Consider the following 22,750-nt stretch of genomic DNA (forward strand, 5'->3'; position numbering starts at 1 on the left):
CGATATTTGCGTTTGACTTTGACATTCATTGACATTGACATTCGATGTGCACGTCTTCGGTCTCTCCCGTGCGATTTTTCCCATATTTTTCAATTTTATAAATTTATAACTGGAATTTATAATTTAGCGCCATGGATTACAACAGTAGACAACTGGCCGAAGACACCTTTCTACGAGTACCAGTAGACGCCCGAGTGAGGTAAATTAAAAGACAATATTTTGATTTAGAAATTGCACAATTTTTCTTAGAATCTTGAAAGGTTTCTAAACTATTTTACAAGTTTTAAGGACCTATATTGTGTTCTTTTACATGCATACGTTTAAATAGATTAGATACATATTTGCTATTTCCTAGAGGTAAGTAGGTAACTATGAATCATTAGACATTTCAAGGACATTTTTGCAGTTAGAACTTGCAGTTCACGTAGGTATACAATAAATAATTTATCTGAGAGGCGACATGGACTAGAAGAGCTGATATCCATCAAAATGGCCCCCACACGTTAATTTCGCTATATTTTTCAACCTCCCAGTGCCTTACTGCTCTTGAATTGTTCTTGAATGACAAGACAACCCTCAGTAATGAAAAATATGATGCAGAGAGAGAGGAAATCTATCACATAATGCCCCCACTACTGAGTATCTGAGTATCTCCTCGCAGAATGAGAAGGGTTTAGGCATAGTCTGACACGCTGGCCCAATGCGGATTGGAAGACTTCACACACCTTTGAGTACATGGAGAACTCTCAGGCATGCAGGTTTCCGCACAATGTTTTCCTTCACCGTTAAAGCTAGTGATACTTAATAGCTTAAAACGCACATAACTGAAAAGTTAGTGGTGCGTGCCCGGGAACGAACCCCCGACCGCCGATTAGGAGGCGGACGTTCTAACCAATAGGCTATCACAGCTAGTAACGCTAAGTAAATAGTATGAATTATTCAATATAGGAAACATAAAGATGAGCAAGAAGAAGAGAGTCATCCATCTCTCAAAGTGGAGATGCAAACCATTCGTCTCAATCCCGACTCACAGAAACTTGTATTGGACACGCTTAGATTTATCCACGGCCAAGATTTTAAACTGGAAAGTAGTAGCAGCTACAAGGTATGTTCACTATTTGAAGGAGCTGAGTCTAAACCATAATTTTTCATATTAATATTTTAAATGTTAAATTGTATCTGTCTGTTACTTTTTCATGGCCTATTCGCTTAACCAATTTTGATGAAATGTACACAGATTTCTTGTATCCAAGAAATAGACATTTAAGCTACTTTTTTTTGTTTTTTGGAAAATCATTCGTACAGAGACATTTTAAACACCTAAATACATGCAGATTGTCATGGGCAGCCTCTAGTATTTTATATTATGGTTTGGTTGGTGACTGCTTTTATATCTGTATAAAAAATATTTCTATTTCTTAATAACTAGCTGACCTACCCTGGCTTCACTTGATAATAATTTTAGAAAACTCTCTCTTAGTAGGTGTCTATTTTATACATACTCAAAATTCTAGATTATAGTTTAGTTGACGAAAATAAGCAAGCTATATTGTCATACAAAAATTGTTTTGTCACTAAATATTTTTGGAAATGAAACTTGTGAACCACAACCTATGACCTGTGGTCGCTATTGTCAAAAGCTAAACGTAAAGGTCTTTCGACTTTTACATACATGCAAACATGTAACTATCTATTATTTTTGTGTCTAATTTTAGGACAAAGGTTCAAACCTGGGAAATCGTTTCTGGATGGAAAGAGGCAATCTAGTGGTTAGAGGAGGGTGTGATTACTCACTCACACCCAAACCAGACATAAAATCCTCTGAAACGAGGTTGCGAGAGTTTGCATTGTCAAAATTAGCAAAGTAGGTAACATTTTTTGTATTTGCAAAACATTTTTGATATCTATTAAAAATTGGCCCTTTATGGTTATGACATACCATGTTGTTGAACCTTGATCCTTGTTAATTCCTTCTTCAACTGCAACATCACTAGACTACTGCAATAGGTATGGTGATGATTCAGTGGTTAACTAAACTCAAAGCTCAAATAAACCTCTAAATGTTAATATAACTTGTGTTTTATGATACTCATAGATTTAGTTTTAAGTTTAGTATATTTTATCACCATTATGTCAATTTATTTGTCAAAATGAACAACTGACCGTCAAAAAGTGTACAGTGATACCCATCATCAATTTTACTGTGTTCTTATTTCAGATATTGCTTTCACAAGCCACATTGTGCGGAAGCCTTAGAAAATGCAGCAGAAAATGTTGATAGTGCACTAGAAATCCTATTTATGAAATATTTCAATGTTACTCAACAAGAAAAACCTGAAAATATCCCTTCTAAAACAGAATTACTGGAAATGAGAATGGACGAAAAAGCAGTATTGGAATCGATTTACGAAAACAGTTTTAAAGCGAATGATGCAAATATATGGACTGTGAACCTTGATCTGGATTATTTAACAAATGTTTATAAAAGTACAGATGCCCAGGTTCCAAAGAAAAGAGAAGACAAAAATACGAATTTCAAAACGAAAAAGAAAGAAGCGTGCAAACTCTTTTTACGAGGTTCTTGCAGATTTGGTGCTAAATGCAAATTTTCACACGAAACAGAAGCAGAAAATAAACGGAAAGAAATTGCTTATACAGATAGTGAAAAAGTTTCTTATGAATTAGAAATAATGTTTCCAGAAAACTCTTTATATCCTTACGAACCTCCAGTACTATTTTTTAAACCACAGCATAGTTCCAGTTTGATACCAGAGCTAACATGTTTGCGAATAACCGCTAGATTATATGACGAAGCCAAAATATTAGCCCAAGACGGTGTACCAAGTATTTACACACTAGTAGAATTATTGAACAACGAAGAAGATATATTAAATTTTATAAAGTTTGATACTAGAAAATTCCCAGAACCGTTTGAAGCATTATTCCCTCAGCTAATAGAAAATTCGAATTCAAAGAAGGTAACACACCCTTCTCATTATAAGAAAGGGGAAACCAAAGATAGATCAAATATTAATTTTAATACAATATTGAAAGAAAACAGTGAAATAGTTAGATGGTGGTTAGACAAACGCGATAATAATAAGTATCATAAAATGTTGTCTAGCAGGAAAAAGTTACCAGCATGGAAAAAACGGAAAGAAATTTTAGATGCAATGGATAAATCACAGGTGAGTCTAAGAATTAAGTTATGTCTAAGAATTAAAATGGTTTGTGTAAATGAAGAATACAACAAGGGGAGAGATAGCTACTATCACTGAACATTTGTTGCAATCAATAATATGGTGACAGTATTTTTGTGATGATAAATTAGACTCTCGTATTTTTATTTTTCGTTAAATGACTTTGCTTATGGGTTCTAGTGGGCCATACAACTAAGTGACATAGAGTGCAATAGAGAGAATATTCTCTCGATCTCTCATTTGCCCATATGAGTGAGCGAGACAATGCAAGAGTAGCTTAGCTTCTATCGGGTGTCCTACAACACTTCATATTCAATTCAATTCCAATTAAAATATTTTTATTCAATTAAACTTTCACAAGTGCTTTTGAATCGTCAAAATAATCTACCTCTGGTTCGGAAAGCCGTTCCTACCGAGAAGAACTAGCAAGAAACTCGGCGGTTGCTGTTTTCAAGTGTTCAATTTACAATAATATGCCTTACTGTACTATACAAGCAATTGCAGCCCTGCGTATTGCTGGAACGAGTCAAATCCATGCTTCTATTGTCATTTACATAATGTTCTATTGTATAATATGCTTTTTTCAGGAGCATACTTTTAATAAACTTTTTAAAATTGTGTAAAGGCAAGTCTAAAACTGACTGGAATTGTATTATAAAATATTTCACTCATTCCCACAAATGACTTTCCCACTTTCCTGAGGCGGAGCGTAGGATTTGCGAGCCAATTACGGTTTCTAGTTTGCCTGTCGTGGAAATGACCGATTTTTTTATAACAGAATGTTTTGTCGTTCAAAAATAGTTTTCTTTTTTTTTTCTTTTTTTTAAATAAGAATACTAGCCATGTTAAATGACTAATATTCCCCTTTCCTCTACGACAATAGTGCAACGGGCGGGGTTTGAACCGTCGACCTTTCGGTTTTCAGTCCACTCCTTTACCGGTTGAGCTATTGAGGCTCATAGTTTTGTTTAATTGTCAGGTAATAGTAATAAGCGGGGAGACGGGTTGCGGCAAGAGTACGCAAGTGCCGCAGTACATTCTGGACGACTGGCTCGACAGCTACAGCCACGGAGGGCGCGAGCACGTGGACATAGTGTGTACTCAGCCCAGGAGGATATCCGCTATTGGGGTAGCCGACAGAGTGGCTGAGGAACGGGTTGAGAGGACAGGGCAGATTGTCGGCTATCAGGTAATTTTGTTTTATGTATTTGGAGTGTCACAAGGTTTAAAAGTTGGGTTTCAAATTAATTGGAGAAATTTTCGAGATTTCTCGGATCAGGTAATTTAGTTTCATGAAGTGCAATTCTTTTATTCACGACTTTACAATGTCGCGAAGTTTAAATTACGGCTTTCAAGTGAATTTAAGAAATAGAAATTGATGATTTTCGAAGATTTTCGGGGTGCTGACTACGAAAATCAGGTTCATCTTTAATACTCTTGAATAAAAACGACATATCATTCCCATCCATAAATCCATAGATGTCATTTTCGAAATAGTTCTGATTACGAAAATGACATTTCCATTCCATTTTCAAAAAGGTAATTGGCGTGTCTTTGTTTAGTTTTTGAAAATTCGGTGTCATTTTCGCGGTTTTTTGGGGTATCTACTGATTACGAAGATGACGTCCATTTTCAAGTTCAAGATGGTCTTTTTAACACGTTTTTATTAACTCACTTTCTTGACAGTCTGTTTGTTTGTCTGCTTGATACAGATTTTGCAATTTAAATTAACTTTTTTATTTTTCTGAAGTAAATATTGGTGACATGTCCAGGATGTCTTCAAAGAATTTCTGCTTTAATTTTCAGATCAGATTAGAAAGCAAAGTTTCTTCTAAAACAAGACTAACCTTCTGCACCACCGGCATTTTACTGCGAAGATTAGAATACGATCCACAGTTACAATCTATCACTCATATATTAGTCGACGAAGTTCACGAAAGGTCTGAAGAGAGCGATTTTCTTCTACTCATACTGAAGGACCTTATCAAAGTACGGAAGGACTTAACTATTGTGCTTATGAGTGCGACAATGAACGCCGATTTGTTCTCGGGTTACTTTAACAAGGTTCCAGTTATTGAAATACCAGGTATACTATCACTTTTTGACAATTAATTGTCATTTTTTTAAATAGCGAGCAAACGAACAGGCGGGTCACCTGATGTTAAGTGATAACCGCCGCCCAATAACATTAGCAGCACCAAAGAAACCGTCAACGCGTTGCCGACCTTTAAGGAATTGGTTGATCCGCCCCTTGAGCAACCCCATATTATAATTTAGTGGAAACATTGCCGAAGAGAGTTGATTCCACAGTTTGCATGTGCGTAGAAAAAAGTGGTGACGGTGAAATTGCTTACGGTTTCGCCAGAAATCGTTGTTAAGGTTTCGTATCCATACCTCAAAAGGAAAAAAGGACCCCTTATAGGAACACTTCATTGTCTGTCGTGTCTGTCAATTCAGGAGAATCAAAACCTATAGCGTACTTCCCATTGATCTAGAATCATGAAATTTGGCAGGAAGCAATGTCTATAGCACAAGAAAAGGAATCCAAAAACTGTGAATTTGTGGAAGGTTACATTTACACCACAAAAAAAATTGTGTTCTCAACCAAATAATTAGTTTACTAAATCACATCATGATGGCGCTGTCCGTCATTAACTTGCAGTGTTGTACTGCTGTTGGAGAAAAAAAAGTTATTACACTGGTTTGAGATTTCTTGTATGATGGCTCCCTTCGTGTTTGAATCCTACTCGTACTTGACCGATTTTCTTTGGAAAGGTAAACTAAACTATAAAACTTTTTTAGGTCGAACTTTTCCAGTGGAACAACTGTTTTTGGATGACGTTATGGACATTACAAATTATGTTTTAGAAGAAAATGGTCCATACGCGCGAAAAGTTAAGAAAGGTAAAGTCTGTTTAATAAGAAAAAGTTGACCAAAATCCTGATTAAGTAACCTTTTCAATGTTTGTACTTTATAATGTTAATTGTGATAGTACTTATTTATTCTCCTTCCTTATGAAAATTCAAAAGAAAACACTGGATTTTCTTAAATAACCTAATTACACAAATTTTGTATTCTTTTTAAGTAGGGTTAGTACAGGGTATGCACAACTCGACAACGTTGATTGATTTCGAGCATCAAAAAAGAACGACGTCAGAATTAAATGGATCTACATCCTTTGGCATTTGATTTAAAGTATCAATTTTTTACTGGCATAGTTTTTATTTCGTAACGTTTTCGCTAGAGGCGCTTGTTGTAAATGAATAAGGCAATCTGGGCCCATTTTACTTTATTTTTTTCGATGCTGAAATCCATCAACGCTGTTGAGAGAAAACTAGTTAGTACTAATCCTACAGTTAGTATATTTGTTATGTACAGTAATTTTTTTTTTTTTATTTCATTTTGTTTGGGTATCATATATCTTTCTTGTTTGTATCTCAGGTGATAGAGAGAAGAGGATAGACTTCGAAACTGAGTTCGAAACATGTGACGTCAAATCGGAAGCAACGGAACCGCCTAAGGCGTCGATACGTGACGAAAACCTCTCAATATCGCAAATGGTCGCACGGTATCCAAACTGTAGCAAATTAGCGTGCAAGAATTTGTATCTCATGGACACTGAAAAGGTAAAAAATGAGTATTTAGAATGTTTAAAAAACCGTTTTTTTTGCATTCTTTCAATATGTGTGTGTGTTTGTTACTCTTTAACGCAAAAATTGGATTTGACTGAAATTTGAAATGGAGGTAGATACCCTGGATTAACAACATAGGCTACTTTTATCCCGGAAAATCAAAGATTTCCCACGGGACTAAAAACCTATATCCACGCGAACGGAGTCGCGGGCATCAACTAGTATAGAATAATTTAAGACTTGACCAATTATGCACCTTCCTGTAATGTACAAGTTGAACAACTGGTGTGCAAATAATATCTGATATGGCTAAAGAATCCCAACCCCCATACTGAAACAAAATGAAAAAGAAATACGCTTGCTTTTTTTTACTATTTGGTTTTGTTTGACTGAAAATGATTTTCAGATAAATCTAGACCTCGTAGAACATGTTCTAACGTACATAGTGGAAGGCGATCACTCGTGGCCGCGAGAGGGCGCCATTTTGATTTTCCTGCCCGGCATCGGAGAGATTATGTCCTTGCACGACCAACTGGCTGAAAGTCACACGTTTAGTCCAAAGTAAGTCTTATACCAATAACACATTATTATACCCTTTTAGTATAGGGCTCTCTCTGTTACGCAATCCCATAAAAATGACAAAGACAGAAACTCAGTGGGTGTTAACAATTTTGAGAGTCGTCAATCGATCAATCAATTACAAAGGAACCTATGTTTTCTGTACTCTATTGGAGAACCTGTGTTATCAAAAATAGTCGAAATTTAATTCGAGAACATAGTTTCGTTTGTGATTAGTTATTATTTATTTGAGTTTGAGACAGATTGCAAAGCTCTAAACACTAATCCTAATTCCTAATCTTACTTCCTAATATATAACTAATCTGAAAGTGTGGATGTTTGGATGTTTGTTACTCAATCACGCAAAAACTATTGGACAGATTTGGCTGAAATTTAGAATGGAGATAGATTATACTTTGGTTTAACTTCTTATTCCGAAAAATCAAAGAATTCCCGCAGGATTTCGAAAAGCGTAACTCCACGCGGACGAAGTCGCGGGCATCAGCTAGAAATTTAATAGAAAATAACAATTTTATATATTAAAAGTAAAACTAATAAGAGGCCCTAAATAATAATTTACTTCAAACTATCCAAAAAAATCTTTCCTTGGCTTTGGATTGCGATACATTTGGGTTCGAGGTGTACTCATTCAATTTAGAAGTTTATAATCGGATCCCCCATCGACATCAAAATTAAATTTTAAAAGAAAAATGAAGAGCTGGCTTGTCGAGGAGTCTTTCTATAGTTACAATGAATTTCTACATGGGAAGATCCTAGACTAAATTGTATATTAATTATTTAATTTATTGTATATTTTTAAGAAAATTTATTATGACATGTTATTATTTAAAAAAAAATAATGTGATTTGTGATTGACGTATAATGTATAATTATGAATATGAATATGGAGAGCCAAATTGCTTATATTTCAGTACAGGTAAATACGTATTAGTGCCGCTCCACTCAACACTGTCAAGCGAAGAACAGGCGCGGGTGTTTAAGAAACCTCGGCCCGGGGCGAGGAAGATTGTGCTTTCAACCAACATAGCGGAGACTTCGGTTACTATAGACGACTGCGTTTTTGTTGTTGACTGCGGACGGATGAAGGAGAAAAGGTTAGTAAATCGCGATATTAAAATTTTGACATGACATGATCAACCCATTGCCGGCCTACTACTGAGCACGGGTATCTTCCCAGAGTGAGAAGGGTTTAGTCCGCCACGCTGGCCCAATGCGGATTGGCAGAATTCATACACCTTTGAGTACATGGAAACTCTCAGGCATGCAGGTTTCCTCACGACGACGTTTTCCTTCACCGTACCTTTTGTTGGTTTACCACTACCCATTACACTGGAATTAAAGTGTATTAACTCCAAAATCACGACCGCGAGACCTCGGTATCAGCAAGCGCAGTGTGGGACGACCTCCAACCCATTGGACTGACGACCTTAAGAAGAAAGTGGGAAGGGGGTGGATGAGGAAGACAGAGGATATTGTGTAGCGGCGGGATCTTGGGAAGGCAGCACTGCCCCCGATAATTAAAAAGACGTATCTAACATTTTTTCCAGATTTGAGTTATATACATTGCCAGAATCAGAAAAAAAAGGCGCATCTGCATGTATTTTTAATATTTTTCTAACTTCCTCCAGTGCGGTTTTAGCAATACAAAATAAGGCGTTTCTGTTCATTTTTTTACACCCGATTGAAGATGAAAAGACGTATTTACGTGAAACTTAATTAAAAAGTCGCATTTATGTAGATAATGTCCTCATACTTTATAGTTTTTTTTTTAAGTTCAGTAATATAAAGGGCGCATATTTGTCCCTATTTCTAAGTGGAAGTTAATAAGACGCAAATGAGCATTTGCGTCTAACGCGCTAATAAAAATCTGGTTTCACATTAACAAATAAAGGCCACATCTGACCACTTGCGCCCTATTTTCTTCGTAAAATTATTTTAGCATAGGCGCATTTGCCTTTTGCGTCTCAATACTTTACTTTGAATAAAAAAATACAATATAATACTTAATGGAAAAGGCGCAAGTGTGCAGAAACGTCCTTTTTTCCTAGAATTGTGAATCAAGCGGGGGGTCGGGCGGGGAATGTTTAGTACGGCACCTGACTAGTTTCTGTCAGTTGCGCCCGATTAGGTTGTTGGAGTATGACGTGTCGCAGTCGCAATTTTTCGCAGCGTGATTCGTCGTAACAAAGTAAGTATATTTTATTTGAAAAGTGTGTTGTTTATGTGTGCAAAAAAGCTTTTATTGAGTTAATCTTATTGAATTGTGTGTGTTTTTTGTGATCATATTTAATTTTCGTTTAATAAAAGTAAAGTTTCGTGTACGTTATATCGCTTGCAAACACTTAACGTGCTTTATAACGCTTTTTTAGTGCATTCTCACACTATTAACTGTTGTTACAGGTAAAACTAAAATGAAAAAAGGTCGATGCTTTGAGTTACTTACTAAAGCTTTAGCTTCCACAAGTACGGAAAGCACAAATAGTACTGCTGTAGAAAATACAGAGCTAATTTCACGGTATCCCTTAATTATCGACCAACACCCTTACCAAATAAGCCATGAAGAGAAGAGAGGTGAAGAAATTAACCACGTCTCTACATCTGACAGTGTTCTTCCGGATAAAGTCTGCGATAATACCACCACTGCAGCTACTATCAGCAGCAGCTGCAGCAGTTCAACAGCAAGTGACTTTGACTCTGATGATTCAGTTTTCGATAAAGATTACATTCCACCACAAACAAAAAACAAAATTAGTGTTATCGACTCTGATTCAGATATTGATTTCATAGAGAACTCACAACAAAACAACATTCGCGTATCCGAATCACCTGAACGAGAAGATTTTGAGCCCGAAAATCAGACTGACCAGGCTTCTGAAAATGTAATCCAACTTACCAAGAAAGGAAGTGTACGTAAACGCAAACATTACGATACTTCATTGCGAGAGCGTACTAGAGCTAAGAAAGAGTTAAAGACTAATACCAAGTATTGCGTTAAACCAGGTTGTGGCGAAGAATGTAAAAAAAAGTGTTCTTCAAATATATCTGAAATCCAGCGAGGTATTATAAATAAGCAGTTTCGTAATTTCACCTGGAGAGAACAGTACATATACATAATTAACAACACATCTCAAACTATACCGGCCAGGCGAACAAAAAAAAATCCTAACTCAAAAGTAATTAACCGAGGAAAAACTATTACATATTTTATGTTGAATGAAAATAATGAGAAAGTAACGGTGTGCAAGATTTTTTTTTTGACGACCCTTGGATTTGAGAAAAAAAACGACAAGGTTCTGCGAAACGCTTTAAAACAAGCGCAAGTACAAGAAATAACGGATATGCGAGGCTGTAATCCCAACCCTAAAAAGATCGATAACAAGCCCATCATTGATCACATTAATTCTTTTCATCCTGCTGTATCACACTACAGAAGAGTACATGCACCCAATCGAAAATATTTACCATCAGAACTAAATATTCGTGATATGTACAAAGACTTTTGTGATAAAATGGGTATAACTGAGCAGTCCGCTCCCGAAGATTGTGTATCTTACGATCACTACCGACGAGTTATTAAAGAACTTAATATCTCTTTCGCAAAACTAGGCAACGAGGAGTGCGAAATATGCGAAAAATATAAACTACATAACCCTGATTTTAAGGAGATCCGACATCGAAATTGCACCGGATGTAAGGAATACGAATTGCATCACAGAAGATACATTGTAGCACGACAGAAATACGATGAAGATAAATCTCGTCAAATGAGTATGCAAGACCAAACCAGTGACACTATGTATTACTCAGTAGACCTAGAAAAGGTTATAATGTGCCCTCGTCTAGATGAATTCAAGGTTGCTATATTTTGCCCAAGATTGATATTGTTTAATGAGAGTTTCGTACCTCTTGGAGACAAGAAATTTCGAGGCGCGAGGGACACATTTGCTTGTATCTGGCATGAAGCTATTGCTGGCAGGAAAAAAGACGACATCATAAGCTGTTTCCGAGCTTTTTTTTTGCAATATCGTGACGTCAAGCACATAACATTGTGGCTTGACAACTGTGCCGCTCAAAACAAAAACTGGGGTCTTTTTTCCTATTTATTGTATCTGATTAACTCGAGTGATGTAAATTTGGAAACTATCACTCTGAAATATTTGGAAGTAGGACACACATACATGTCAGCGGATGAATTCCATCATCAGGTAGAGTTGTCACTCAAAAAGAAGAAAAGAATATATGACTTTGAAGACTTCCATCACGCGGTTTCAGATACTCATCGTAAAATTACTGTAAAGAAAATGGTCGTGAGCGACTTTTGTAAATTTGAAGATTGCTCTTCTTCATACAAACTTCAAAATATGACACCAAGAGTATATCTGAGTAACATGTGCGAAGTAACTTTTCGAAGGGAAATTAATACAATAGCATTCAGAACTGATTTTGATGGCATTGAAAGAGAACTGGACTTCTTGAGAGTGAAAAATATTAAAATTGGCATTCCAAGACCAGCAATAAAAACTCAATTCAGAGGAGTTAATAAAAAGCGAAAATCTGATATAATCGATCAGTTACTTTCTCTTATGCCAGAGAACCGAAGGGCGTTTTGGCGAAATTTACCAGTGAATGATAACTCTGTCGATTTGATTAACGAATATGAGGAAGATGTTGACAAATAGGTACACAAAGCAACGACAGCTCTTTTTCTTTACTACTTACTTGCTATCTGTTAAGATTTTTTAGGTAAGACAATATTTTTCCAAAAAAGTTATTTTTGTACTTATTTTTAAGATTTGTCCAAGGATTGATAATTGTCTGTGATCTTACATTTTAAGAGAATCTAGAGGCAGTTAAGACTGATGTTTGTTTTTAATTTTTTGATATTGATTATATAAATGTTTTTCACTTTGATATTTTAGTCACATAATTAACATAATATCGTTTGTTAATTACTTTTGAAAACGACTTACTTATTATATGATTATTAGCCAAAGAATGTTACTTTTTTAAGACGGTTTGTTATAATAAAGATATAAGAGATAATTATAACAGATCTATATCTATATAATAAGACTGATTAAGCAAAACTTTGCTCAGGTTAATAATTACATAGTTCTGATTTTAATTATAATTTACTGTGCCATGGATAGTATTTTTGTTTATGTGGGTCAAAAGATTTTAAAATAAATACTTGACTTTAACAAATAGTGTTTTATTTACAAATAATAATAATTTATTAAAGTCATATCCTAATGGCTATGGCTTATAAAGTAACCTACTGTACTATTTCAGATATACTTACTACGTTAAATAAAAGGATTATTAAATAATTTTAAAACATTTTATCTAAGCCAACGGTTATCTATATACTTTCTAATTCTTAAGAAAAAAGGCGGATATACCTATATGCGCCCATTTCTGTTACAACCATATACTAGATAGATAAACTAAGTACTTAGAAGAAAAGTACAGCCAAAAGCGTTTGAAATTTAAAGGACGCATCTAACCATTTACGTCTATTCAATTAAGTATGTAATATTTTTCTTCATTTTTTATGCTAAGATGAATCTGTTTTTTCATTATTTTTATTATAATAATTTAATAAACTCATATTATTACTAAACCAAGTTAAAGCCTATTATTAGTGGGCATTATTTTCAACTTCCAGTATGTAAATATTTTAATTCACTCGAAGACATCAAACGATTTCCCGTTCCATTCGTTAAAACATTTATTTCTCCGTTTTTACTTTTTGTTAGATACGTCTTTTTAATTATCGGGGGCAGACTGCAGTCCAGCAGTTGTTGTTTGCGTCCAGCAGTGGACGCAAACAGGCTGATTGATTGAATTCCAAAATATCATTTCAGGTTCGATTCCAACCGCAACATGGAATCCTTAGACCTAGTGTGGGTGTCGCGAGCCAACGCGAAGCAACGTAGAGGCCGCGCCGGTAGGGTCATGCCCGGGGTCTGCATACATCTGTTCACATCCCATCGATACACCCATCACTTTGCGGAACAACCCGTACCGGAGATACATAGAGTGCCATTGGAACAACTGTTATTGAAGCTGAAGATTCTGCCGCTATTTCAGAACATGAACGTACATGAAGTATTAGGTAAGAATACGTCATCTTTATCGATAGTCACACTATCACACTTCACACTAATAATATTATAAAGGCGAAAGTTTGTGTGTATGTGTGTGTGTGTGTATGTTTGTTACTCTTTCACGCAAAAACTACTGGACGGATTTAGCTGAAATTTGGAATGGAGATAGATAATATCCAGGATTAGCACATAGGCTACTTTTTATCCCGGAAAATCAGAGAGTTCCCACGGGATTTCGACAAACCTAAATCCACGCGGACGAAGTCACGAGCATCATCTAGTTAAAATATAAACTTTAAATGTATTATATGTTTATAATCCACCCATCTTTACAGGTAAAACGATAGAACCTCCCCTCAAATCCAACATAGACGGTGCATTAACCCGCTTGCAAGACGTGGGTGCTTTAGACAAATCTTTTGTCCTCACTGCGCTCGGGAAGCACTTGGCGGCGCTACCAGTGGACGTGAGGATAGGGAAGCTGATGCTATTCGGCGCTATATTCTGCTGTGTGGACTCGGCTTTAACTATGGCGGCTTTTTTGAGCCACAAAAGCCCTTTTGTCGCGCCTTTTGGGAAAAAGGTAAGTTACTTCGTGCAACCCATTTTTTTTACAAATTACCTTTACTAAAATAGTTTTTTTTTTGCCAAATACCTGTTTCTGAAATATTCCGTTTAAAATCCTTTTACCTTCACTTTACAGTTTATCCTATAAAGTGAGTCACGTCACATAATTTCAATATAGCGGATTTTTTTCGGTTTATATTTTCTTTTACACGATTTACTGATATAAGGTCATTGTGTTTTAATGTTGACAAAATATTTTTTTCTCATAATTTCATTTTCTGCTTGATTTTTTGCAAAAGAATTTGTTATTTCACAGACAGAGGCTGACGCAAAAAGGAGAGAATTCGCTTGTTCGAATAGTGATCAGTTGACTACGTTAAGAGCTTATAGGGTAAGTTAGAAGGATAATAAAATTAAAAAATAGAGAAAGTTATGGTCGTGATTCAGCAACCACAACTTTGTCTTTCAAGTAAACATTCCACTAATCCCATCTATCCCACTAATTCTGGAGTCCGCGATCAATTCTTTGACCAAATATACCAGACACAAAAATAAACTTTGACATCCCATACATACTCATTACTCGTACCAAAAAAAGAATATAGGTATTTCATAAATGAAAACTCACTATATTGGCTCTATAGCTCAGATCTATAGACTTTGACTTTGCTCTGTTAAAACGAGATTCGAAATACCTATTTGTAATGAAAGTATAAAATTGCAAAACATTGCCGACTTCACTATTTCATACAAGCTGCTATTAGTAGATACTAAACGTGCGTTTAGACATTAGTTTGTAATTAGTCAATAACAGTCCTGTTACAGGCCGATTACTATAAATAATAACTTGTCCCCTGCCGTATGATTTTATGATTTGCAATGGTGCCAATATAACGTCAGGGGGACAGGTTATACAAGTATAGTGAAGGATCTGTAGTTGATAGATTTAACACTGACATTTAATTTGTCGTAGATCCGAACTCACAGAGCGCGACATCTTAGTTCATGACGAATCACACTATATACTAATATTATAAAGCTGAAAGTTTGTGTGCATGTGTGTGTGTGTATGTTTGTTACTCTTTTACGCAAAAACTACTGGACGGATTGGGCTGAAATTTATAATGGAGATAGATTATACCCGGATTAGCACCTAGGCTACTTTTTATCCCGGAAAATCAAAGAGTTCCCATGGGATTTTTAAAAAACCTACATCCATGCGAACGAAGTCGCGGGCATCAGCTAGTCATTAATAATGTTCTATTTTAAATGCTTTCTTCCAGAGATGGCAGCAAGCGCTAAAGTCAAGCACACACGCGGCGCTAGTGTTCTCCAACGAGCACTTCCTTTCGCACAAGACGCTCATGATGCTCGCCGATATCAAGCACCAGCTGCTCGGCTTGCTGGCTTCCATCGGCTTCGTACCCGACATGCCCGCTCTGAGGAGGAAGATGAGGAAGGATTCCGTTGCTTCATTGACTGGGGATGAAGTAAGTTCTTACTTCCTTACGTACTAGAGGACTTCGAGGTGTCATTCAAGTTGCGGTGCGAGGGACGAATCAAGCGCACCGATACCAAACTCAGAGAGTAAGTTTAAATGTCGTCAGATTCGTCTAAAGAGTGGTTATGGGGCCGAAGCAAGCGCAAACTAATCTTGGGTATGTACCATGTAGCACCATTTGCTAAATACTATGATTGTTTAAGTACTAACACTGCACTAAACACAAAAGTACTAACACTACACTAAACACTACACTAAAAACACTAAAGTCAAGCACGCACGCGGCGCTAGTGTTCTCCAACGAGCACTTCCTCTCACACAATACGCTCATGATGCTCGCCGATATCAAGCACCAGCTGCTCGGCTTGCTGGCTTCCATCGGCTTCGTACCCGACATGCCCGCTCTGAGGAGGAAGATGAGGAAGGATTCCGTTGCTTCATTGACTGGGGATGAAGTAAGTTCTTACTTCCTTACGTACTAGAGGCCTCAGAGGTGTCATTCGAGTTGCGGTGCGAGGAACGAATCAAGCGCACCGATACCAAGCTCAGAGAGTAAGTTTAAAGGTCGTCAGATTCGTCTAAAGAGTGGTTATGGGGCCGAAGCAAGCGCAAACTAAACTTGGATATGTACCATGTAGCACCATTTGCCAATACTATGATTGTTTAAGTACTACACTACACTAAACACTAAAGTACTAACACTACACTAAACACTTCAGTACTAACACTACACTAAACACTAAATTCAAGCACGCACGTGGCGCTAGTGTTCGCCAACGAGCATTTCCTCTCACACAAGACGCTTATGATGCTCGCCGATATCAAGCATCAGCTGCTCGGCTTGCAGGCTTCCATCGGCTTCGTGCCCGACATGCCCGCTCTGAGGAGGAAGATGAGGAAGGATTCCGTTGCTTCATTGACTGGGGATGAAGTAAGTTCTTACTTCCTTACGTACTAGAGGCCTCAGAGGTGTCATTCGAGTTGCGGTGCGAGGGACGAATCAAGCGCACCGATACCAAGCTCAGAGAGTAAGTTTAAAGGTCGTCAGATTCGTCTAAAGAGTGGTTATGGGGCCGAAGCAAGCGCAAACTAAACTTGGATATGTACCATGTAGCATTATTGCCAATACTATGATTGTTTAAGTACTACACTACACTAAACACTAAAGTACTAACACTACACTAAACACTTCAGTACTAACACTACACTAAACACTAAATTCAAGCACGCACGTGGCGCTAGTGTTCGCCAACGAGCATTTCCTCTCACACAAGACGCTTATGATGCTCGCCGATATCAAGCATCAGCTGCTCGGCTTGCTGGCTTCCATCGGCTTCGTGCCCGACATGCCCGCTCTGAGGAGGAAGATGAGGAAGGATTCCGTTGCTTCATTGACTGGGGATGAAGTAAGTTCTTACTTCCTTACGTACTAGAGGCCTCAGAGGTGTCATTCGAGTTGCGGTGCGAGGGACGAATCAAGCGCACCGATACCAAGCTCAGAGAGTAAGTTTAAAGGTCGTCAGATTCGTCTAAAGAGTGGTTATGGGGCCGAAGCAAGCGCAAACTAAACTTGGATATGTACCATGTAGCACCATTTGCCAATACTATGATTGTTTAAGTACTACACTACACTAAACACTAAAGTACTAACACTACACTAAACACTTCAGTACTAACACTACACTAAACACTAAATTCAAGCACGCACGTGGCGCTAGTGTTCGCCAACGAGCATTTCCTCTCACACAAGACGCTTATGATGCTCGCCGATATCAAGCATCAGCTGCTCGGCTTGCTGGCTTCCATCGGCTTCGTGCCCGACATGCCCGCTCTGAGGAGGAAGATGAGGAAGGATTCCGTTGCTTCTTTGACTGGGGATGAAGTAAGTTCTTACTTCCTTACGTACTAGAGGCCTCAGAGGTGTCATTCGAGTTGCGGTGCGAGGGACGAATCAAGCGCACCGATACCAAGCTCAGAGAGTAAGTTTAAAGGTCGTCAGATTCGTCTAAAGAGTGGTTATGGGGCCGAAGCAAGCGCAAACTAAACTTGGATATGTACCATGTAGCACCATTTGCCAATACTATGATTGTTTAAGTACTACACTACACTAAACACTAAAGTACTAACACTACACTAAACACTTCAGTACTAACACTACACTAAACACTAAATTCAAGCACGCACGTGGCGCTAGTGTTCGCCAACGAGCATTTCCTCTCACACAAGACGCTTATGATGCTCGCCGATATCAAGCATCAGCTGCTCGGCTTGCTGGCTTCCATCGGCTTCGTGCCCGACATGCCCGCTCTGAGGAGGAAGATGAGGAAGGATTCCGTTGCTTCATTGACTGGGGATGAAGTAAGTTCTTACTTCCTTACGCACTAGAGGCCTCAGAGGTGTCATTCGAGTTGCGGTGCGAGGGACGAATCAAGCGCACCGATACCAAGCTCAGAGAGTAAGTTTAAAGGTCGTCAGATTCGTCTAAAGAGTGGTTATGGGGCCGAAGCAAGCGCAAACTAAACTTGGATATGTACCATGTAGCACCATTTGCCAATACTATGATTGTTTAAGTACTACACTACACTAAACACAAAAGTACTAACACTATACTAAACATTAAAGTACTAACACTACACTAAACACTAAAGTACTAACACTACACTAAATATTTTAGTACTAACACTACACTAAAACACTAAATTCAAACACGCACGTGGCGCTAGTGTTCTCCAACGAGCATTTCCTCTCACACAAGACGCTTATGATGCTCGCCGATATCAAGCTCCAGCTGCCCGGCTTGCTGGCTTCCTTCGGTTTCTGGTCTGACATGCCCGCTCTGAAGAGGAAGATGAGGAAGGATTCCGTTGCTTCTTTGATTGGGGACGAAGTAAGTGTTTGCGTAGAAGTCTCATTTCTGTCGGACGTCCCCCGATGCCTGATTTCACGCAGTTTTTATTTTATAATTTTATATAGTTAAATAAATATTATGTTAGTAGTTTAATTTTATGTATTATAAATTCTTGTTACAGTTGAACTGCAATGGAAATAATGACAAATTGTTGGCTGCGATTCTGTGCGCTGCGTTATATCCTAATGTCGTGAAGGTAAATATCAAAAATTCAACACTTCTTTACAACTTGTCGCTACTACAATTGGGATTATGGCTACTAGTCAAATCAGGGACTTTCTATCAAACGTCAAATCGCTCGCTTAATAACATGGAATCTTGTATGAAATACATACATGTGACGTCATAAACATTCGACGCGCAATTCTCCGTACTACTTTAAGGTGGAAGCGACGGGTCTGCCCGCGAAATTCTATTAGAAGTTACTTAGTTCTAGTATCGACTAACTCGCAAACTAGTCGATACTAGAACTGACTTCTTAAGCTGGACCCTTTCAAGTAAAGATTTTTATATAAACCTGTGAGGATGATACTGCCTTTTTCGGAATTAAAGTGCCACAAGCCTACGTTGTCGCATTAGTTTACAAATTGCGAAAAACCAAGTAAAATTTGAATTTCGCGGGCAGACCCGTCGCTTGCCCCTTAAAGCAAGCTTGAAACTAACAGTGAACGTTGATTATACGAATTTTGGAAAACCCTGCATTTGATAATTACTAAAGTATCTGTGTATGTAATTTATTTTCAACATAGGCATCATTCTAAATTATTATTGAACTAAAAATATTTTTTAGGTGCTAACCCCAGAAAAAGCGTTTCACATGCAAGCAAGTGGCGCCATACCTCGCCAGCCGACACCAGACGAGCTGAAGTTCAAGACCAAATCGGACGGCTACGTAGCCCTCCACCCCTCCTCTGTTAACTCCACCATAGGATACTTCGCGAGCCCATATCTAGTGTACCAAGAGAAGGTGAAAACGTCGAGGGTTTTTATACGGGAGTGCTCTATGGTGCCTCAGTTGCCGTTGGTTTTGTTTTCTGGTGAGTTTGTCCATGGTTTTGTTTAGATTTTGAATGGAAAACACCATGGGGTGAAATAGTGAACCCTTTCTTTTACATTAGTTTTTATTTATTTTTATTTATTTGTACCAGATAGTTGTAACAGTAAAGAAAAAATAAAGAAAAAGTGGTCAGGGACGCACTTGTCTCTTTAAAGAGATCTCTACCAGTAACCCTTGGTAGTGTGAGAGGTTTTTATTTTATTTCAATACATAAGACAGGTTTTTACACTATACCGGACTCTAAAAAAAAAAAAAGATTCCGACGAATTGAGAACCTCGTCGTTTTTTGGAAGTCGGTTAAAAAGGAGGTTACGCACTCAATCCGCATGTATGTAATATGTATGTTCGAGAATATTATCTCAAAAGACCAATGAAAAAGATTTTATACTATATTTTGTCTAAGTGAAATTGATAACACCAGACCCATCTAGTATATCTAGTGTATTACAGTGATATTATCTAGACCCAAAATATTTAAAACACGAATCTTTCCAGGTTGTACGTTAGCTGTGGAGCTTCATAATGGCACATTTATCGTTTCCTTGGAAGACGGATGGATTATGTTCCAAGTTGAAAAGCATGAAGTGAGTTTAATAGATTCTACAGCATGAAATAGTCGTTGTTGTCATACGGGAATACGGGATACGCTACGGCGTATCTGTACAGTTTCAACTCTCTACTCTCTAGCCCATTCATTCATGGTTCATGAGAAACAGCCCGCTGACAGACAGACGGACGGATAGCGGAGGCATATACTCTATCCACGGAAAGAAATTAGTATAGTGCTCTCTCTGTTACGTAATCCCATACAAATGACATAGACAAAAATGTTTTTTTGTTTTGAATGTTTTTGAAAATATGTTTGTGTTTGGTTGGTGACGCAAACTCGTCTTAACGCCCACGCCAAGTAATTTAGCGTTTCGGTTCGATACTGTGTAGAAACCGACGAATAAAAAACCGTCTCATCCCTTCCAAGTTAGCCATTTACCATCTTAGACTGCATCATCACTTACCGCTAGGTGAGATCGCAGTCAAGGGCTAACCTGTAATGGAATAAGAAACTTACATTTAGTTTATGTTCATTTCAGGTTGCCGAAATGCTAAAGACGATTCGTGTGGAACTCATCAATCTTCTAGAAGAGAAGATTAAAGATCCCTCGTTGGACCTGCTGCATTATGAGAAAGGAAACAAAATCATCAAGACAATCGTCCAAATTATATCTAAAGATTAATCTTTAGTGACATAGAATAATCCTGTATGAATAATAATTTATTGTACTACTATATTATTATTATAAACGATTACTATGGTGATTTTGAGTTATCGATATTTCGACCCATAAGACGTGATCTTATATCCGTTATTGACATGTTAACAACATAAGCTTAAGATCATTACTTTATTAATTTACAAAAAAAAATACGTTATTACGTACTATTGTACAATTGTACGATTGTATTGTATAATTATACAATTGTGTTGTGTGAACACCAAACGTTGATTCACATTGTTCACACAACACGAATCTCGGTCTGGTACGTCCCGCCCTTGAAACGGAATTCACATTACATTTTTTAACCCCCAACCCAAAAAGAGGGGTGTTATAAGTTTGACGTGTGTATCTGTGTATCTGTGTGTCTGTGTATCTGTGTATCTGTCTGTGGCATCGTAGCGCCTAAACGAATGAACCGATTTTAATTTAGTTTTTTTTGTTTGAAAGGTGGCTTGATCGAGAGTGTTCTTAGCTATAATCTAAAAAAATTGGTTCAGCCGTTTAAGAGTTATCAGCTCTTTTCTAGTTTTCTTGTAGAAAAGAAGGTTAGATAACCGTTAGTTTCATAATATTATGTCAATAGACAAATGTCAAGCTATATTGGATAGAATCAGGCGTTACTTTGCGGAAGTTCATGTTTAGCAAGAAACAGTTAAAAATTATTTTGCTATAATCCGCCAACAGGATAAATCTGTATGGTCAAACATGCAGTTACAAGCTAAGCACCGCTTACCTCCCCAACCAAGCAATAAAGCCAAGTTCCCAAGCAAGCACTGCCACCACCATTCACATGCAACACCACACAAGACTTTTCCACTACTCTCGACGCACGTTTCGCCCCGACACCGGAGCATCCTCAGGAGATTTCGACTTTACAATGCTTGACAATACAGCATTGTAAAGTCGAAATCTCCTGAGGATGCTCCGGTGTCGGGGCATGTGAATGGTGGTGGCAGTGCTTGCTTGGGAACTTGGCTTTATTGCTTGGTTGGGGAGGTAAGCGGTGCTTAGCTTGTAACTGCATGTTTGACCATACAGATTTATCCTGTTGGCGGATTATAGCAAAATAATTTTTAACTGTTTCTTGCTAAATGTCAAGCTGTCAAGATGGACGTTGCCTAAATACATAATTATGTATTTGAAAATGATGTTTTGGAAAACTCAAATACTTTGGATCGTCGGGGGTGTTATAAATTTTTAATTTACACTTGTTACTGTATATATTTAAATAATAATAATAATACTAACTGTTGCCTGCGACTTCTTTCCCGTGGATAAAACTTTTTAAAAATGCCGTAGAAACTCATTGATATTCCGGGATAAAAAGTAGCTTATTACAAGTGCAATTGATAATGAAACTAATTTCGTTCCACTAGCTTCGTAATGTAAATTCCGCTTATAATTTGATTATGATTTATCTCGCGTTCCCTGAACTAACGATTGAGAAGCTTTTTTATGGGTTACTACGATGATCTCGCAATCATAACAGTTTTATTATTTTAGTAAATTAAATTAAAAAAAATAGAATAATAATTCTGTATTGTAATTTGTAAACACTATTAATTTAAAATTAATTGGTAAGGAATGATTCAATTAATTATTTCATTTAAAAAAAATATTAATTGTGTTATGAGTTCTTTAATTATATTAACTCATAATGACCTAATAAATGTGATAATATGAAAATAAATATAATATTTTTGTTTAATTGCATTTGTTTTATTTCTTACTAGATGAAAATTAAGGTTTTTTTTAAATCCCTGATATTGTGTCCTAAATGAATTCTGCTTTTTAGGTATCAAAATCAACCCATTGCCGGCCCACTACTGAGCACGGGTCTCATCTCAGAGTGAAAGGTTTAGGCCATAGTCTGCCACGCTGGCCCAATGCGGATTGGCAGACTTCACACACCTTTGAGTAC

General features: G+C 37.3%; 2 protein-coding genes across 3 annotated transcripts; both read left to right on the top strand.

Moving 5' to 3' along the window:
• Positions 1–17: 17 nt before the first annotated feature.
• LOC123872986 (putative ATP-dependent RNA helicase DHX57) lies at positions 18–21,133 on the top strand. 2 transcript variants are annotated; one of them, XM_045917621.1, is made up of 19 exons: positions 18–199; positions 949–1,105; positions 1,716–1,864; positions 2,219–3,188; positions 4,180–4,389; positions 5,007–5,286; positions 6,003–6,104; positions 6,643–6,827; positions 7,240–7,394; positions 8,324–8,506; positions 13,280–13,530; positions 13,858–14,105; positions 14,406–14,480; positions 15,373–15,385; positions 15,852–16,045; positions 18,620–18,694; positions 19,289–19,535; positions 20,051–20,139; positions 20,644–21,133. In XM_045917621.1, exons 1-19 carry the CDS (start codon positions 132–134, stop codon positions 20,785–20,787), a joined length of 3,795 nt encoding a protein of 1,264 aa, XP_045773577.1. In that variant the 5' UTR covers positions 18–131; the 3' UTR covers positions 20,788–21,133. The 2 variants fall into 2 exon arrangements, with proteins under 2 accessions (XP_045773577.1, XP_045773576.1); XM_045917620.1 differs by lacking the exon at positions 15,852–16,045 and having other exon boundaries at positions 15,373–15,579.
• On the top strand, positions 9,531–12,229 carry LOC123872987. Its single transcript, XM_045917622.1, has 2 exons — positions 9,531–9,600; positions 9,813–12,229. Exon 2 carries the CDS (start codon positions 9,824–9,826, stop codon positions 12,089–12,091), a length of 2,268 nt encoding a protein of 755 aa, XP_045773578.1. The 5' UTR covers positions 9,531–9,600; positions 9,813–9,823; the 3' UTR covers positions 12,092–12,229.
• Positions 21,134–22,750: the final 1,617 nt, after the last annotated feature.

This window comes from Maniola jurtina, chromosome 16 (assembly GCF_905333055.1).
Source record: "Maniola jurtina chromosome 16, ilManJurt1.1, whole genome shotgun sequence".
NCBI lineage: Eukaryota > Metazoa > Arthropoda > Insecta > Lepidoptera > Nymphalidae > Maniola > Maniola jurtina.